At 51.1% G+C, this 12,066-nt stretch overlaps 3 protein-coding genes across 3 annotated transcripts; 2 read left to right on the top strand and 1 right to left on the bottom strand.

The window, feature by feature from the left end:
* Positions 1 to 404: 404 nt before the first annotated feature.
* On the top strand, positions 405 to 1,256 carry BO66DRAFT_337292 (uncharacterized protein; the record flags this gene model as incomplete). The annotated part of the gene is made up of 3 exons (XM_025644325.1): positions 405 to 469; positions 531 to 890; positions 947 to 1,256. 3 exons carry the CDS (start codon positions 405 to 407, stop codon positions 1,254 to 1,256), a joined length of 735 nt encoding a protein of 244 aa, XP_025497854.1.
* Positions 1,257 to 2,391: 1,135 nt separating this feature from the next.
* On the top strand, positions 2,392 to 4,358 carry BO66DRAFT_416230 (putative transcription initiation factor TFIID subunit 12; the record flags this gene model as incomplete). The annotated part of the gene is made up of 2 exons (XM_025649584.1): positions 2,392 to 4,032; positions 4,104 to 4,358. 2 exons carry the CDS (start codon positions 2,392 to 2,394, stop codon positions 4,356 to 4,358), a joined length of 1,896 nt encoding a protein of 631 aa, XP_025497853.1.
* A 2,267-nt stretch (positions 4,359 to 6,625) lies between these two features.
* Positions 6,626 to 9,753, bottom strand: BO66DRAFT_256026 (1-phosphatidylinositol-4-phosphate 5-kinase). The gene is made up of 3 exons (XM_025643006.1): positions 8,317 to 9,753; positions 7,305 to 8,265; positions 6,626 to 7,242 (listed from the first exon to the last, which is right to left on the bottom strand). The coding sequence occupies exons 1-3, from the start codon at positions 9,441 to 9,443 to the stop codon at positions 6,730 to 6,732; spliced, it is 2,601 nt and encodes an 866-aa protein (XP_025497852.1). The 5' UTR covers positions 9,444 to 9,753; the 3' UTR covers positions 6,626 to 6,729.
* Between the last annotated feature and the right edge of the window lie 2,313 nt (positions 9,754 to 12,066).

Genomic DNA, 12,066 nt, shown 5'->3' with positions numbered 1-12,066 from the left:
AATTTAATACAGTACAGAGTCAATTGGCTCTGGAGGGATAGAGCTGTAGCCCAACTTACTGAGAAAGAATCCGGGAGTTTCCGGTGTCAACCTTTGAGGTGGGTTGGCTGGTTGCTTGGATTGTACAGTGAGTTCACGTTCGTCAGTACTCCGTAGTAACTTAGTAGTTGTAGGAGGAGAGTCGGGGAGAAATGGATAACCAAGTTAAGTTAGCTTGCATTGCCACTCTGGTGGCCTGGTATTTGAGGCAGATACAGCTGGAAATCATCTTGGCATGTTTACCGCGAACAACAACAACCACCTTCATGAATGATTGATCTTATCGGAAAACACCGCCCGCGTTCTTGTTGTATATCCACCCATTTCTCAACTATTATCCTGTCGTCGCCCAGTCTATGCTCAACATGTCGCTTCTTGAAAGCCACCTTGAGCAAATCACGCTCTCCTCAAATGCTATTGCAGAACTTCCGTGAGACCCCGACCCGGACAACCTCGTACAATACCAGCTTGCTGATCCGCTGTCGTTCCAGCTTTCCACCTCCGCGAATGTTCACCAATGCTCTTCTGGGCTCTCATGACATCACCTCCCTAATCCGCGACACGGAAGCTCATGAACGGGCTTTATTCCAGACTGATCCCTCGGTGAAGCCCGTCAGCTCGGCGCAGCGACGAGCTACTCGCAGCGGCACGCAGTTCCCACAAGAGACAGAGAAGGAGTCTATGGCGAGTCGGATTTATTCGGCCAGAAACAACAAAAACCAGTCCGCTGTAGCCAGAGTGCTGGGCTCAGATATGATGGAGGAGATCAAGCGCTCCGCGGGACGGGGTCCGCGCGGGGAAGTCAACGTCGATGTCTTGCTTCGCGGCGCAGAGATCCTTTGCAATGTCTAGTAAGCTCCCCCTTCCTGCCCTCGTCTGATGATAAATGTCTGACTTAATGGGGTAGCCCGGTCGCTGGCGCACACGAAAAGATCGCAAGTCTTCGCTATCGTCACCAATTGATCACGGACTCAATTATAGATTTGGAAGAGCGCGTGGCCCGCAACGCTGCAGAGCTGGAGCAGATGAGCCACTCCTACGGTGATGACTATGATGATTACGATACTGGAGAAACACTGCAACCTGAGGTGGCCGACGTCACAGATACTGATCTAGCCCGGGAAATGGAGGAGATCCGAGAATTAGAGAGAAGAAAGCGAACGCTAGAAGACCGGGTCAATGGGATGGAACGGGATCTTGGTGGGTTGCTGGGCTGAAAACAACGCAGAACCCGATACTACCATCCAATGATCTTGCACGCATTTCCAGCAAAACCAGTGCTGGCCTGATAGTTTTCATCTCAGTGAAATGCTGCTCTTGGCTCTCCTTCAACCGGTCCGACCGAATCAAGGTGTGGGCACATCCCGAGCAAGCGCTGATGAGTTGAGCTACCATGCAGTAGCAAGAATGCGCCATGTTGGATTGCGCAGAAGTGGCATGGGTCTCATTTAGACCCTGGCACCACTTACTCTAGGGCTCTTTCACGACTCCGGCGAACTACATCGGGCAGCTTGCGGTCGCCGATGAAGTTACCCAGCCATACGTGAAGACACTCATTTAAGACTGAGATCAGCGAAGTTTCCTGCCTCGTTTTCTGAGAAGACTAAGAGATTGGTCGGGTCTCGTGGTCTTACCTGAAGTTGTCTCAGCCGTCCCTCGTGTCCCATTTCCCAACAACAGAGATGCAATCTATATAATCTCATGCCGTGGAATATTGCATATATGCTTGTTGCTCTTGGTGATTCGTGGCCTCAATGCTTCGAGTAACCGCTACAATGAACCTTACTGAGGCTTGTTCCGCCTCATCACCCCTAAAATGTGTGCATTGCTGCCATAATGAAGTCACCAATAGATCAAGGAGTGATTTTCCCAGATAAAATTGTAGAATGCCAGTGTAACGCGATTGATAGTCGTATCAATATCGTTCCAAGTTCCAAGTCAAGTTATCACGACCGCCTGCCGGAAAGGAAGTCAGGATATGCGAATGAATGAAGCCTGAGGCATTCTCCGACCCGCCACAATCATCCCCGGCTTGTCTTCGTCTGACTTCTGCCTCTCCCGCTGCTCATTATCTTCCCACCTCAACGGCTAACTTATATATCTCTTTTCAGCAACTGTCTCTGCTGCCAGCTACCAGCTGTTCACTCATCGTACTTTCATTTCCTCATTGCGCTCGGTTCGATCGTAGCCAACTCCATAGCCACCACAGCTATATCGGCACCCGAACGACGCGTGCCTCCCGCCGCACTTCTAGCCGGTTTCCTCGAACCGTTACATCTCCCGAGTCCATCTTTTCGACAAACGGCCTCATCACCACGCCTACCTAGCTGGAGGGAAACAGTATACATAACCATGGATAATTCACAGGCTCAGGCGCAGGCTGCTCAAGCCCATGCGCAGGCTCAAGTTCAGTCGCAGGCGCAGGTGCAGGGCCCGGCGACTCAGCAGCAGCCCATGGTGCCGCAGCACTCGAATCTAATCCGAACGGATCAAGTTCAGAAACTCCCTCATTTGAATGATCAGCAAAAGGCACAGCATACTCAGTTGGTTCGAAACCTGTGGGAACTTCTCAACGGCCGCGATCCGCAGACTTCGGAGTACCAGCAGGCTCATGCACGGCTCGCCCAAATCTCCCAGACCCTCATGAAAGGCATGCGCGCCTTTCAACAGAGTCGCCAGCTCCAACATCAGCAAATGCAAGCAACAAACCCGGCGCAGCCGGGGCAACCGGGCCAGCCAGGCCAGCCAGTACAACGGACACAGTCTGTGAACCCTCAGACCTTCAATCAACTCCTCCCGCAAATCCAGCAGAAAGTCAACAGTCTGCAGTTCTTTCTTCCTCCCAATATCAGCAACGAACAGGCGCAGACGTGGCTGCCCGAGGCCAAGCTTCGCTATGGGATCGCTTTACAGAAGCAGGAGATCGGACGGGTTCGCATCGCGGATATCCGTCAACAATTCACCCAACGCCAGGGCGCGGGAAATATGACACAGGAAGAGGTGGGAGAATTCAAGAGCCGCCAGTTGGCGGCAGAGAAGCTGTACCGTGAGGGGAGCGACTTCCTCTCTAAGTTCAAAGAACAGCAAGAGTCATTCAAGGCACAGCAACAGAGGGCTGGCGTTCAGCAGCATGTTTCTGCTCAGCAACATCCTCAACCAGGAACAGCGCCGCCGCCGGCGCCGACTGGCCCGAGCCCAGCTCCAGCAAGTGTTCCTGGACAAATTCACCCTGGACAAGCTCCCACCCCCGCCCCACACACCATCAACTCGGCCGTTAACGCTGCGCGCAACCAGGCTGGACATACCGCGATGTCTCCATCTACTTCTCAACCAGGTCAGGCACCCACAGTTCCCGGTCCCGGTCCCGCACCTGCCGTTGGCCCTGTTCCTCAGCAACCACCCAACCAGCAACCGCCTCTTCCACAACAAATCCCACCTCCGGTTCAGCAGCAGCCAGGACCACCTGGCTCACAGGTACCTTTCAATCCGGTCCCAGGTCCTATCCCGGACGTTTCCACTCCTACCCCGACATCTCAGACAATGATCCAGGGACCGCCCCGCCCGTTGTCGCAGCAGGCTGCTATGGCCCAGGCTGCTCAGAACTACTCCAACAACAACAACATCAACACCAACAACGTGCCTCAGCAGCAGAACATGAATCAAGCAGCTGCCAATCCTCACGCACATCCGCAAGGTTACAACTCCAACCGTTCTACCGAAAATCCAGCACGTACACACACTATGCCCATCCCCAAAAACCTGAATGTGCCTACCCCAGAACCAGTGAACATGGCACCGGCGCGCCCTACGCTGTCTGGCGGCCCTAGCCACGCGGCGGTAGGCGTGATGAACCAGCCTGCGATTCAAAAGCACCCTGGATATGTCCTTGAGGGTGAGGGTCAGAGAGTATTGAGCAAGAAGATGCTCGATATCCTGGTTCGCCAAGTCACTGGTGGTGGAGAGGGTGAAGGCTTGACTCCAGATGCAGAAGAGGTAAGAGAGAACACCCCGTCGCGCAGCGACTTGCTCTTGATAACAACGAGTCGCTGACAAATCTTGGACAGTTCATCCTCCAGATGGCAGACGACTTTGTGGACGACGTCGTCACCTCCGCATGCCGGATCGCCAAGCTGCGACCCTCTTCAACCCTGGAGATCCGCGATCTGCAGCTCGTCCTTGAACGCCAGTATAATATGCGCATATCAGGCTTCTCCACCGATGACCTCCGCACCGTCAAGAAACCCCAGCCTACGCAAGGGTGGACTCAGAAGATGTCGGCCATCCAAGCAGCCAAAGTCACTCAAGGCAAGGCAGAGTAAATCCGTGCAACGGCCACTCATACCTTTTTCGCGCCAATTCCCACAGTGTGCTTCAGTACGCTCAACTCACCTCCCAGTTGACATGTGTTGTTCCCAGCAATAAGCAATAGGCCAGCACACAAGTCACTCTTACGCAAGATCACGCTCATCCTCTCTTCTTACCGTCTATAACGAAGAATCTTCCTATTATTCCGGTGCTTGGTGGACTTCTCATTTGTTTTCTTCTTTTTACTCCTATCATGAGATCAGGTATCATTGGCGTTATCCGGCGGCGGCCTCGTTGTCCTCTGTTTTTGCTTTGAACATCCTTCTTCGCCTTTTCAGCAATTGGATCAATGCAGATGCGGGATGGTTGAACTCGGTTCCAGGTTGTTTTCTTCTTTTTCACTGGTGGAAACAAAAATTGCATTCACAAGGGCGTTCTTGGAGGTTTGCTTCTAACTTTCCTGCTTTTTGCTTTTTTTGTTTGTTTTTCTGCTCACTTTGCGTTTTTCAAAACCGGTGATCCTCTATCTCTATTCTAAATAATTACCCCCTCATGTGCTTGCAAAATCAAGGCCTCTTTCGCGCTGATCTGGTATTTCTTTGCTTTGCTTTGCTTTGCTTTGCTTTGCTTTGCTTTGCTTTGCTTTGCTTTGCTTTGCTTTGCTTTGCTTTGCTTTGCTTTGCTTTGCTACTATTATTCTTTCTGGGGCCCTCTTCCAACTTTCCCTTTCCACATGGTGTGCCTGCCTGGACACTATCCTCAGGTGCAGTCCTTTTATGCAACATGGTCATTTGGAGCTACTTCAGCTGAGTCCTCTAAATACCTGGGCCCAGAGTAGTATCATTTAAATCAGTCAACCACTATGCGAGATGCTCCAACTCCTAGCGGTCACCTTATGTCAATACCATAACACGGGTTCCTGAATAAGTACGGTACTCTGCATTGACTGGTAGATATCTATCTGCTCCGAGGTCAGACATGACATCAGGGGTCGACTACTTCCCCTATGCGGCTTCCGAGCAACTTGCCTAGAGGCTAAGGGAATTATCTTGATGTAGTACAGACCTAATAGGGTAATGGTGCAGGTAACCACCACATGAGTCGGCTGGCTATCAACACATCAGACCATGTTATCAACGATAGCCTCATCTGGTATCCGAGGATAGGACAGTTACTCGGCAGTCTAGTACACAGACCACTCACTCTTCAACCCTTCCACTATATCCACTACAACCACAAGGGACAGGTTAGAGGCAATGCAGTGTTCTGGTATCAATTGTCTACTTGCTCGGCTTTGCTGCGCTGCGCTGTGTTGGTAGCACGTCTTCTGTCGGACCCCCACCACTCGATCAATTGATCAATCAGTCTTCTAAGGGAAGGGAGAGAGCAATCACTGGAAACGGACGGACACAAAGCAAGTCGCAAAACAAGGCAATGGGAAATCACCAATACACAAAAAAGGGAGCAGATCAGACCTCAATTAAGCCGCTCGGAAGGACCTGCTCGCGCACAACAAGGATGAAAGTTCAATCGCTTAGGCCCATCCAATTTCGAGGTGTATAAGGGCCAAAATCAAATAAGCCAAACAATGATAGCCCACGCGGATATGGGGAAGAGAGCAATGCTGATGATGCCCGCCTTTGCTTACTATGCTTAGAGCAAGGAAGGCGCTGTCCGGGGTACAGAGCTAAGGGGCAAGAAGAAGAATTTGGTCAGGTAGTGAATTGGGCTGGATGCAATAGACCCCTTCAAGAGAGGGTCAGTGGTTGTTTCTTGTTGACATTAAACAAATGAAACGACAACAATAATAAAATGGGGGACAGAGAGCTATTTGATACAGAAGAATGTAAGAAGGGTTTGAGAACATGACCGAGTGTCAGTAAGCCCGGCTACTTAGGCATGTTTCCTCAGAACTGGAGTCGTGAATGTTTTATCACGAATTAGGACATGAAAAAAAAGGAAGAGAGAGAAAGAGAGAGGGAAAGAGAAAGTGACATAAGGAGATAGTAGTAGTGCTGTAGCTGATATAAAAGATGGTGGGCACAAGCGGATGCGATCCGCTTTGCCGGGTGGGAATGATGGAAAGAATGTGTTGGGTTGAGCGGATGATACCGCTATAGTGACCAAAAGAAGGTAGTAGAACGTGTTCAAGATGTCGAAAACAGAGATTCTGACCATAGGGGCTGGCGCCCGATGGTATGATTGAAATTAACATCACTCGTGGCAACATGAGGACTATAGGAATGATGTGGATGGGTGAAGATGCGTCGCGTGCAGGAAAGCGGATGATCCGTGGCGCCAGGGTATGTATATGATGCGAAAGGTGCGCAGAGCTGCGAACGAGGATATCATGAAAAGTCGGTTCAAAATCAGCAACGGGGAGGTTTATTGTCTGCCAGAGACAGAAACCATTTCAGGCTGTCCGTTGCGAACGACCCCCTTCCCTTTGCCGACTACAGGCGCACCGTTCTGGTGGGGAATTGGTGGCAGGTCCTTCTCAGGAACAGGTGGGCCATGGCGGCTGTGTGAACTGTGGCCACCTAGGCTGCTGGCCTCGCCTGCTTCTTCAACAATCGGAAGTGTCGAAGGTGCGAGAACGCCGGAGTCGTTGGGATCTCGCACCGTCGTCAGAGTTCGAGGCTGTACAATGGACGACTCCCTCGACGCCTCTCTTTCCGCTGCTTGCATGGTCTCTTCGACAGAAGGTGTTCTTTCCGTGGACGGTTCTCCCATGGCCTTGGCTTCCCGCTGTCGCTGTGCTTCTTCCTTTGACATGGTGATACCCTTGATGAAGTTGATAAAACGATCTCCATAACTTTCTGGAGGAATCGGCGATATTTGAGTGCGATCGTGGGACAGACCCTTAAAGAAGTGTTCTAATTTCTTCACCATTCCATACTGTGCATTTTGTTAGTAACGTAGTACATCATTCCAAAATCTGGCAGCTCGAGGCAACTTACGTGAGTCAAGCAGTCAATGATACCAAGGTAGTAAATCTCTTCGCCAGGCTGGCCGTTCTCATGAGTGGCGCGAAACCCTCCATCATCGGCGTAAAAGACGTGGTATTTCCTCTCGTCGAGAATCTCATCGGGCATTTTCGCAGTTGCTTGGTCTAACGGGACTGGGCGCTCACGCTTGATGAGCATTCGAAGTTCTCGGGCCTTGCGTTCGTTTTCCAGCTTGGACGGTGTGCGCATCAACATGTTGGGGTTTGCATCTTCCTCGCGATCACCCCCCGGTTGGAAAACTTGCAAGGTTTTGTCGCGGAGCTTCTCCTCGTTGCCCCTTTCCACATCATGAATTCCCACCAATAAGGAGTAATCCATGATCTTGAGCTTTTTTAGTAATTCGACATCTCGCTTTAATTGAGCGAGGAAAAAGTCGCGTTTAGACGGGCCACACTGTATCTCGCGGTTCCTCCGAACCCAATTCAAATCCTTCAAGGTCGCTCTCGGGTTCTTCTCTAAATCCTCCTCGCGCAGATCACGGCCAATCATAGAACCCTTCAGGTCGAATGTCTGGTGGATATCGCGATGCGGAGGGAAGAGGTTGTTCATGACAACAAAGTGAATTTTTCGCCCATAGGCCATCTTGACACGGTGAAGCCCATAGAACTGCGAAATCAAGGTGTTTGGATTTTGTTCGACGTGCCGGTAGTACTCGGGGAGAATCTTGCGTAACAGTTTGTGCTCGGAGTGGTGGATGGTCTTGATAATGTACTTATAGTCTCTGGAAAAGTAAAAGAAGCTTCCACTCTTGCCCGGAGACCCCAACTCCGACAGGATGTACTTGCTTGTAAGTGACATCAGATAGTCGGCTGGATCGAGTCGAAACTTCGCTCGCAGGTGCCGGAAAACCCAGGGCGCATAATCCTTGAATTTGAAATCGTACTTTGCAGAAGGAGTCAATTCATTGCCGGTTCTGTTGAACGTCAGTCGGTGTACAGTGAAGAAAAAGCACTTGAGAACATACATGTCAAACGAGAATTTGTGCTTCGCCTCGAAATCCGCGGGAGTCAACTCCCGGTCCATTTTGGCATTGATCCTCGAGACCGTGAAACGAATTCCGGTTAACATGTTGTAGGCCGTCACGTAATTCACGTGATTCTGGTCCACCTTGGTTCCCACGATGACGCGATCATCATCGTCTTCGTCCCGGCGTCTTCGCTTCGAGGCTCGCCTCTGTTTGATAGCTTCTGCCCAGCGGGCTGCATCTTCGTCGGGAGCTGCTTCGTCTTGCAAGCTTTCCGACTGGTTGGTTCGAGTAGCCCGTCGGGCCAGGCTGAAGGATGTCCGGCGGGTTCCGGTGGTGGGAGACAGGCGACCGCTACTATAAGCCATGTCTTCCGACTGGTCACGACTACCACGACGCCCGCTCGTCGTGCGCGGGACTTGTAATGTGTGTCGATGGCGAAGACTGGTGTTGCTTTGGTCCGGCGAAATACCATTTTCCGGGGCTGGAGGGGAAGAATAGCGATGAGGGCTTTTCTGCGACGGGGATAATCGATCGGGATCGGGAGAAAGACGGCCAGCGTCGTCAGGTGGAGAGGTGGATAAACGGGTCGCCGATGCATTGCCTGCGTATTCCGGGGTGTGAAACTCGTCGGTTGATTGTCGGTTGAAATCTCCGTTTACCAAGGGTTTTCCATTGAGCGATCGGGGATTGAGTGTGCCGTTGATTTGTTGGCTTGCGATCGATGCCGCCGGAGAGCCTGGCCCTGTGACCGTGTCCAAGGATTTCTCGGATAAATTCCGTTCCAAGGTCGCTGAGGGCCGACCATCCTCCTTGGGATCTCGAGCGGACCCGTTTCCTAAAGAGTGCATGCTACCGTCCTTCGAATGAGGCAATTCCCGGGTATAGGAGCTGGCGCTGGATCGCGGACCATTCAAAGCAAAGGCGCTACCGTTTGTGAGTTGGCGATCGTTCGAGGGGGTTTCCAGATGATTAGCGTCGCCATTGGGCCAATTTGTCCAAAGAAACGTATTCCCCACCGAGTTCTTCTCGTTGGGCTTGCCTTGCGATGGGTCGAATGGGCGAGGGTGTGTAGCCGTAACGGTGGCTGTTGGGTAGGCGGCGACGTCGTTGGAAAACGATGGCATGATCAGTTGGTCGAACTCCCGGGGGAGAGGCGGAGATAAGGACAAGGGGGGGGAGAGGAGTCGACGTTTGCGAGTAATGCGTCGACTGTTGACTAAGAGCCGGAATGTCCTTCTTGGTCGGGCGACGAAAGGGGAGGAGTCAACTAGAGGTGGAGAGGGGCTGATTGAGAGAGGACAAATCAATCAATGGCGGTTGCCGATATGCAAAAAACACGGTTCCTGAGATCGAGCTGGGGGCCAGCCGGCGGAAAGTACTTCAGCGGCTGATAGGCATGTTCAGGTGAACCACTAAATTTGGAGGACCGGGAACGAAGTCAAGAACAAACACGCTTTTGAAGTTTGCGTGTCCTGAGGCGACAGACGGAAGTAGGTTGAGGTCGGCAGAGAAAGTGATTTGAGAAAGCGCTGAGACGAATGGTGGAATCCGCGGCGAGGGAAACGGGTAGAAGGGCGGGCAAGACGAGGGCGGGACGGGGGTATCAGTTGCAAATGCAGGCAGAGTGACGACAACGAACAGAATTCAAAGCTAAAGGAGAGATAACTAGACTGCAGGGGAAATGGAGGAGGGGGTGGGGGGAAGGTAGAAGGGAGGGAGCGTAGTCGGGATTGTCGAATGGGTGATTAGAGCAAGAGAGAATGAAGACCGAGAGAAGAGGGAGGGAAAGAGAGAGAGAGAGAGAGAAGAGAGAGGGAGAGAGAGAGAGGAAGGGAGAAGAGGAAGAGGAAGAGGAGAAGTGGAAGAGCGAACGAACAGTGACTGAGTGAGTATTCTTGGGGCGAAACGGACTCGTAATTCAAGTGGAACTGCCACCAAAACGTGGAAAGCTGAACCTGTATGGTATGGTTCCTGATCAAGGCAGTGATGGTGGAATTACACGTAGTACGGAGTAGGTACGAAGTAGGTACGAAGTAGTGTTTGGAGAGATGATGGTGGGAAAATGTAGCAGAACGAACAGACCGAAAGGATAGATAGACAGACAGAAGAGTATTTCCCCCTTTCTGTAACACCGCAATTGGGGACAGTTAGGCAGTGTCTGGATTCGAACTGGATTGTTGCTATAATTACAGAAGTTAATGATTCTAGTCTAAGTTGTCCAGAAGAGAATTGAAAAGCAGGGGAAAGGAAAAAAGTGGGCAAGCTCCACCAGGGCTGGACCGCCGTCATTACCCAGTATTACGCGGCAGGTACCAACTTCCGATAAGTTACGCGATGGAATCGAGGATTGACCATGATTTACATACTGTATGTACTACGGAGTATGTACACACCTGCAGCTCGGGGGATAGAAGTTGGACTCTATGTGCAGCACTGTACTAAGTGCAACATCAGAGCTCCTTCTGCTATGCCAAGTAAGTTCTACTTGTTCTTTTTCATCGATCAGGCAGGAATTGTTTGTTGAGTGCCAGCCCGAGAAAGACGAGGGGATCCTTGGCACTCCCTGCAAGACATCAACGTCACCTTTGCATTCTCTCAATCGCTCGTTCTCCTTGAGACTTCCAATCAACAATCTAATCAATGTGCAGGTGCATTCTATAAAATCCATGACATGATCGTGCTACATGCAACATGCTCTTCGAACAGAGTATAGTACAATACAGCACAGTACACTTTTCTGTCATAAAGGCAGCCCAGCAATCGAATCTACCGAGTACACGGAACAAAACATGGCTGTATTATATGCAACCTGATCTCCGACAGCGTGCATCATCATTAATCGTCAGGATGGAAGTTCCCAATGCCCGGCTCCACTCATGCGTTGCCCTATTGCACCCATGATATACATCTGAGATACACATGCCCTTACTCACGGATCTCTCCTCCATCAAACGCAGCAGCGATGACAGTTGAGAGTCGAATGTACCCATGGACTGGCAATCCGTACCTGAAGAAAGGGCCTCAATGCATACCATCGTATCTATAAAAGCTCCCCTACCCCCGGAGCCCCTGATTGACCCTCGATGCAGCCAAGGCCTCGAATTGTGGCAGCCTATTCTCTTCATCTTCTCCCAGCACTACTTAATACACCAACCGTCTCAAAAGGGGTTCATTCCAGTAAGAGTAGTAGAGTATCTGGCACCTCGGCCCTGCCCAGGATTCTCCAACACAAACCAACAATGCAAATCTAGAAGATTACAGTCTCAGTTAACTTACTCCGCACCAATCTACCTGAAGCTTTGTGGAAGGGAGGTAATGCAACCTGCTACAAAACGGTGTCAGGTTCGGAAACCTCCTCTCCCGTCATCCGGCATTGAGGAAGGCAGAACTCATTGTATTTTTGCTATGTAGAACTCCTGATGCATGCACGAATGATCGACAAAATGTCCATGATAAAGCCAACGTCACTCCCATTCCGAAACGCCTCCCCAATGATCTCTTCCCCTCATCCCCCTCCTCTCCCTCCTCCTCCTCCTCCCTCCTTCTCTGAGAGGGTCCAATCGACCCTGACGCAATGGTTTTACAAACAGGTATAGTCAGAAAAAAAAACCCTTAAGCGAACAGGGACTGGCCTTCCCGAATGCCTGCCAGTCAAAAGAATAAGAACTCTATAACTTTAACTACTACTCATAGCTAGCTGTCGGACTCGTACTGTACATACCGTAGCCGAGCAAGTCATCGGGCGCC

Source organism: Aspergillus aculeatinus (genome assembly GCF_003184765.1).
Source record: "Aspergillus aculeatinus CBS 121060 unplaced genomic scaffold BO66scaffold_91, whole genome shotgun sequence".
NCBI lineage: Eukaryota > Fungi > Ascomycota > Eurotiomycetes > Eurotiales > Aspergillaceae > Aspergillus > Aspergillus aculeatinus.
Note: the sequence above shows the minus strand (reverse complement) of the source record. Positions and strands in the feature narration are given on the sequence as shown.